We start from the raw sequence: 7360 nt of genomic DNA, 5'->3' as shown, positions 1-7360 counted from the left end.
GATTTGGCTGCTGTGTGTAGTCTGCCTCAAGGATGATTTCCCCTGACAACCTCTCCTGGACATTTCAAGACGGCACCGATCCAGTATACATGCATTTCATTGTCTGATCCAGAGAGAAGGGCAGCTGTTAGCTGTTAATTAGCACATATGGAGTCCAGAGGGAAAAGTCTTAACAATGGTTTCAACTGGGGAAAGGGACAAAGAGGTTTTGCCCTGCCTTATGCATTGCAGGAAGACGTTCAGCGAAACATACAGGAGGAAAACTCCCGCAGAATCGCACAGCCAATTAGAGGAGCATCATGCCACTCTCAAAACCCCCCACTCCTTTAGGTGGAGAATGGTTAACCCCTTAAGTTATAAAACTCTTGGGGGCCAGTCGCCACCTCTTGTCTGCTGAACCTACTTACAGGGTGGTGGTTGTGGATAAAATGGGAAGGATTAATATGCCCATCTTGAGCAGCTCAGAGGAAAAGGTGGGTAGCAGAAATAATATTATTGCAGCATAGTATTATTTAGACCTTGCAAGTGTCCTTATTTTCCAGGGACAGTCCTGGATTTACTGAAGCCGTCCCAGTTTCTGATTTAATCCCGGGATGTCTTGCTTTTTCTTAGAACGCCTCTATTTTCATGGCAGAAATGTTGGAGGGGATGGAGTTATCTGACCCCCAAGTCACTATAAACAGGGGTGCCCAAACTTTTTCCAAAGAGAACCAGATTTGATGAAGCGAACATGCGTGGGGGCCGACCAAAGTTGTTGAACTTTATTTATGATTGTATCCCATAGTTCTTGAGTCTTTTTAGGATTGAAGTTGTTGAGCTTTTTATAGGATTTGACCCCAAGAAATAAACTGCCACAGGGGCTGAATAAAACCGGATTATGCCCCCAAAACGAACTTTGGACATGCTTGCTATAAAACCTTTGGAAGATACCTGAAGGCAGCCCTGGGTAGGGAAGTTTTTAAATGTTTAATGTTTCATTATCGCTTTTAAAGTCAAACCTCGGCTCTCGAATGCCTCCGTTACCATATGTTCCAGCTACCAGATACCGAAAACCCAGAAGTGTTCCCAGTTTGTGAATGTTTTTCGGAAGCCAAACGTCCGACACGGCTTCCGATTGAGTGCAGAAAGCTCCTGCAGCCATTGGAAGCCGCACCTCGGTTGTCAAACATTTCAGAAGCCAAACAGGCTTCCAGAACGGATTAAGTTCAGCAACCGAGGTTTGATTGTATATATGTTGGAAGCTGCTCAGAGTGGCTGGGGCAACCCAATAAATAATAAAATTGAAATGTCGGCTGGTATGTATCATTGCAGGCAAATGCTTTCTCTGTACGCTTGCTTAAAAAAAAAACCTCACTCCTGCTTAGACAGCTCTAGAAAGTTGAGGTGGTTTTAATCTGTTTTATACCCTTTTGACTTTTCTTATTAAAGTATGGCTGCGGATATTGTTATTATTATTTGGTCTTTTCATATACCTCTTTGAAGGTTTGTTTTCAATATTCAATCGATATATATATACAGTGGTACCTCGGATTAAGTACTTAATTCGTTCCGGAGGTCCGTTCTTAACCTGAAACTGTTCTTAACCTGAAGCACCACTTTAGCTAATGGGGCCTGCTGCTGCCGCCGCACGATTTCTGTTCTCATCCTGAAGCAAAGTTCTTAACCTGAAGCACTGTTTCTGGGTTAGCGGAGTGTGTAACCTGAAGTGTATGTAACCTGAGGTACCACTGTGTGTGTGTGTGTGTGTGTGTGTGTGTGTGTGTACACACACACACACACATATACATATATATATATATATATATGAAATTATTAATAATAAAAATAATACAGTGGCACCTCAGGTTAAGTACTTAGTTGGAAGTCCGTTCTTAACCAGAAACTGTTCTTAACCTGAAGCACCACTTTAGCTAATGGGGCCTCCTGCTGCCACCGCGCCGCCAGAGCCCGATTTCTGTTCTCATCCTGAAGCAAAGTTCTTAACCTGAAGCACTATTTCTGGGTTAGCAGTCTGTAACCTGAAGTGTATGTAACCTGAGGTACACACGCACACACATATATAATAATAATAACATAGTAAATTAATATATAATAATAAATGAATGACTGTAATAAATTATTAATAAGAAATATAATCATAGAATCCTAGAGTTGGAAGAGACCACAAGGGCCATCGAGTCCAACCCCCTGCCAAGCAGGAAACACCATCAGAGCACTCCTGACATATGGTTGTCAAGCCTCTGCTTAAAGACCTCCAAAGTAGGAGACTCCACCACACTCCTTGGCAGCAAATTCCACTGTCAAACAGCTCTTACTGTCAGGAAGTTCTTCCTAATGTTTAGGTGGAATCTTCTTTCTTGTAGTTTGGATCCATTGCTCCGTGTCCGCTTCTCTGGAGCAGCAGAAAACAACCTTTCTCCCTCCTCTATGTGACATCCTTTTCTATATTTGAACATGGCTATCATATCACCCCTTAACCTCCTCTTCTCCAGGCTAAACATGCCCAGCTCCCTTAGCCGTTCCTCATAAGGCATCGTTTCCAGGCCTTTGACCATTTTGGTTGCCCTCCTCTGGACACGTTCCAGTTTGTCAGTGTCCTTCTTGAATTGTGGTGCCCAGAACTGGACACAGTACTCCAGGTGAGGTCTGACCAGAGCAGAATACAGTGGCACTATTACTTCCCTTGATCTAGATGCTATACTCCTATTGATGCAGCCCAGAATTGCATTATATATATATATATATATATATATATATATATATATATATATATATATATATAAAATTGCATTATAAGAATTGCATTATATATATATTATACCCCGCCCATCTGGCTGGGTTTCCCCAACCACTCTGGGCGGCTTCCAAAAGAATATTAAAATACTGTGATACATCAAACATAATGTGATACATAATAATAAATACATATTAAATATATTAAATAATAAATATATAAATAATAACAACAACAACAACAATAATAATAATAATAATAATAAAAAATGAATGAAAATAAAATAACACAAATTAATGAAGATAAAGGCTAAGGAACTCCACCTTCCCCGCTCCCCCCGTTCCTCACGTCCCTCAAGCGCCACCTCCATGAGGACTAGCGCCCCGCCTCGCCCGCCTCCCTTCCCAGCGTCCGTTACAGGGCAACGGCTCGCGCTCTTCCTCCGCGCCGTCTCCTTGGCGACGCGACACCCGCCTCCCCCCCGGCTCCCCATTGGTCCGCACCTCCTCCCCCCCTCCTCCCGCCATCGGCATCTCTCCATTGGCCCAGGCCACCCCGCGCCGCCATTGGCCGAGGCGTCTGCCCGTTCCCGGAGCGGCGGTGAGGGGAGGGGTTTCCGGTTCCGGCGTGGCGGCGGCGGCGGCGGTTGTAGCGCAGGAGGGAAAGGAAAAGGAGACTGTGGCTGGCGGGCGGGGGGGGAGGGCAGGGCGAGAGCGCTGAGGCGAGGCCGGCGGGAGAGGCGCAGCAGGCCCCGAACCATGAGGCGGCGGCGGCGGCCTGAGGAGGAGGCGGAGCAGCAGCCGAAACAGCAGCCCTGAGGGGAAGCCAGGCTAGGCCCAAAAGCCCAGCAGGACGGGAAGAGAAAGAGGCGGGCGGGCAGGCCGGGCCCAGCCATGGACAATCAGGTGAGGCGAGGGGGGGAGGGGCCGCTCTCGCCCCGCCCTCCCGCTCCCCAAGAAGGGGGCGTGGCTTGGCTGCATTGGCTGCCCTTGCAGGCCCCGCCCCCGCCTGCTGGAAAGGGGGCGGGGCTTTGGCGGCCCCGAGGGGGCGTGGCGCGGCTTGGCGGTGCCGCAGAGCCCTGGCTCCTCCCCGTGGTGGGCGGGGCCTTTTTACCTGCTGGCCTTTTTCACCCTCGTCGCTACGCCCCTCCCATCACACAGACACAAACGGAAGGGGCGTGGTTCTGCCTCGTGGGTGGGCTGCCAGCTGCCAAAGGGGCGTGGCTTGTCACCCTTGGGTTTGTGGAGTTGGGAAAGGGACCACCAGGGTCATCTAGTCTGACCCCCCCTCGCGGTGCACGGATTATTATTATTATTTCCATACCTTTCCAAGCACAGTTAGTATGGACTGTCTCACCAGAACGGTGCATGCTCTAGTTATCTCCCGCTTGGACTACTGCAATGCGCTCTACGTGGGGCTGCCTTTGAAGGTGACTCAGAAACTGCAATTAATCCAGAACGCGGCAGCTAGATGGGTGACTGGGAGTGGCCGCCGAGACCATATAGCTCCGGTCCTGAAAGACCTATATTGACTCTCAGGATGTTTCCGAGCACAATTCAAAGTGTTGGTGCTGACCTTTAAAGCCCTAAACGGCCTCAGTCTAGTATACCTGAAGGAGCATCTCCACCCCTATCATTCTGCCTGGATGCTGAGGTCCAGCTCCGAGGGCCTTCTGGCGGTTCCCTCATTGCGAGAAGCAAAGCTACAGGGAACCAGGCAGAGGGCCTTCTCGGTGGTGGCGCCCGCCCTGTGGAACGCCCTCCCACCAGATGTCAAAGAGAAAAATAACTACCAAACTTTTAGAAGACATCTGAAGGCAGCCCTGTTTAGGGAAGCTTTTAATGTTTAATAGGTTATTGTATTTTAGTGTTTTGTTGGAAGCCGCCCAGAGTGGCTGGGGAAACCCAGCCAGATGGGCGGGGTATAAATAATAAATTATTATTATTATTATTATTTGCCCAACAGTATAGCTCCCTCCTCCAGTTACTGAAATGGGGAGGGAACAGGCCCCTCTCCTCCAGAGTATGGAAAGAGGAGCTGCCACGATCCAGGAAGGGGGTGTGGCTTTGCTCCATCCAAAGGCTGGGGGGAAAAAAGAGTAAGGACCTCCCCAAAAAAGAGTAAGGACTGGAATGCTTGGGGGAGATGAGTGGCTCCTCCTCCATCCCAGCCCATATCTGAGGGAGTGGAGTTTGTTTTCTGCTGCCCAAAGGCACAGTTCTGTTTTGTGGAGCTCCATTCTTCTGTTCTTTGCTCACCCCTCCATTCTATTAGCTGGGAAAAGAGGTGTTTCCACTCTTGGAAGTGGGTGTGTCTCCCTGAGAAGGGGAGGAGCTTGCGACTCAAAATTAGGGTAAGTGAGAGAGACTTGGGGGAGTTTTGAGTTCTTGGAGCCCGACCCTTTCTCTGTGGGGGTGGAGGATGCTTGGAGAAGGAGGGCGGACAGCTGCCCCCTCCCCTTTCATGTACAGACGCTTTGGGTTGTGCGATTTCGGGTTGTGCACCGCACCGAACCCGGAAGTACCGGAACGGGTTACTTATGGGTTTCAGCGCTTGCGTAAGTGCCGAAGCGCTAAATCGCGCTTTGCGCATGCACAGAAGTACCGAATCGCAACCTGCACTTGCACAGACGTGGCGCTGCAGGTTGCGAACGTACTTCCTGCACGGATCACGTTCACAACCCGAGCATCCACTGTACATGTAAGTATATCTCTGTGTGTATATACACTAGCATGTATATCTGCACGTACACCCCAAAAATAAGATGAGGAAAGAGAGTTTTGCTTGCACGTATTGTCTTGTTGCAGTCTATGCAGCAGCTTCGTACAGTAGACCAACTAGTATTGTTTTCATACTTCTCACGGTTGCCCAAGGCATGGCAGGCCTAACCCTACCTCTTTTTGAGTTCATGGCAGAAGGCAGTGTTCAAACAAGGAGCTTCACAGCTTTTACTCATAGCATTCCTACTAGGCCTGCATGCCCATGTTATAGAATCATAGAATCATAGAGTTGGAAGAGACCCCAAGGGCCATCGAGTCCAACCCCCTGCCAAGCAGGAAACACCATCAGAGCATTCCTGACATATGGTTGTCAAGCCTCTGCTTAAAGACCTCCAAAGGAGGAGACTCCACCACACTCCTTGGCAGCAAATTCCACTGTCGAACAGCTCTTACTGTCAGGAAGTTCTTCCTAATGTTTAGGTGGAATCTTCTTTCATGTAGTTTGGATCCATTGCTCCGTGTCCGCTTCTCTGGCGCAGCAGAAAACAATCTTTCTCCCTCCTCTATGTGACCTCCTTTTATATATTTGAACATGGCTATCATATCACCCCTTAACCTCCTCTTCTCCAGGCTAAACATGCCCAGCTCCCTTAGCCGTTCCTCATAAGGCATCGTTTCCAGGCCTTTGACCATTTTGGTTGCCCTCCTCTGGACACGTTCCAGTTTGTCAGTGTCCTTCTTGAACTGTGGTGCCCAGAACTGGACACAGTACTCCAGGTGAGGTCTGACCAGAGCAGAATACAGTGGCACTATTACTTCCCTTGATCTAGATGCTATACTCCTATTGATGCAGCCCAGAATTGCATTGGCTTTTTTAGCTGCCGCGTCACACTGTTGGCTCAGGTCAAGTTTGTGGTCAACCAAGACTCCTATGTTGCACAGATAGGCCTTTGCTGACCTCCTGTCTATATAGCTGATTATATACTGGATCACCATTACTGTGTATCAGTATATACCTGGCTATAATAACAGCTTTGTGTATTTGAAATGCAGTTATTTAGATAGCAACTACTGTATGTCATATATGTGTATATTCAGCAAGAATGGGCACATGTGTCTGTATACACACTTTATATTTTATGTTTTTTGAATATCTTTAAATTTTCAAATCAGCAGACGCAGGCTACATGGGCAGCACGTTCCACACACATGCTGAAATATGCATTATATTGAATACACATTATATAAACACACAAGCACGTACAACTGGCTACATGTGAATACTTCTGTGTTCATGTAAGCCTGTATCTAATTTATCTAAAACATTTTGTAGCATGTAGCAAGGGGTACGTGATGTTTATATAAATGTATATTTGATACAGTTTGCATATTGGATGTAAGATAAGGAGGCAGACTTACTCTTCTTGGTTATCAATGAACTGGTTCCTACATGGCTGTTCCACCACTTGATATCTTAACTGTGAAGTAGTCATTACAGTTCTAACACCAGAGGCCCATTTTTCATATCTCCTCGAAGGCTGTGTGTGTCAGCAGTTTCCAGACATAGAGGTCTGATTCATTCTTGATTTCTTGCCTCCTGAATCACTGGTAGCTGAAAGGTGAATAGACTCCACTGCAAAGCCCTGTGTTTTGAGGAGATGCGAGGAATTCTCCTTGCAATGTTTTATCTGCAATAGCCCATCCACACATGCAAGTTACTTGTGGATATTGCAGTTACCAAACAATAACCATGTCTGTGTCACCTAGAGCGGTTCTCAAACTCTGGTCTGCGGCCCACAGATTTCATTCATGTGGTCTGTGGCATTTCTGCAATAAATCATATTGATTTTAGCTGCAGTTTTATTGCTTATATTGTATTCTATTGCACTACAGTTTGTATTTTGTA

General features: G+C 47.3%; 1 protein-coding gene across 1 annotated transcript in view; it reads left to right on the top strand.

The window, feature by feature from the left end:
• Positions 1 to 3433: 3433 nt before the first annotated feature.
• Positions 3434 to 7360, top strand: part of MLLT1 (MLLT1 super elongation complex subunit) — a 30443-nt gene continuing 26516 nt past the window's right edge. The window contains exon 1 of the mRNA XM_081177822.1: positions 3434 to 3639. Coding sequence (XP_081033948.1) covers positions 3628 to 3639 — 12 coding nt within the window. The 5' untranslated portion in view covers positions 3434 to 3627. The remainder of the gene's footprint in view (positions 3640 to 7360) is intronic.

This window comes from Podarcis bocagei, assembly GCF_964188305.1.
Source record: "Podarcis bocagei genome assembly, chromosome: 18".
Lineage (NCBI taxonomy): Eukaryota > Metazoa > Chordata > Lepidosauria > Squamata > Lacertidae > Podarcis > Podarcis bocagei.
The sequence above is the reverse complement of the archived record's forward strand: the minus strand, read 5'-3'. Positions and strand labels throughout refer to the sequence as shown.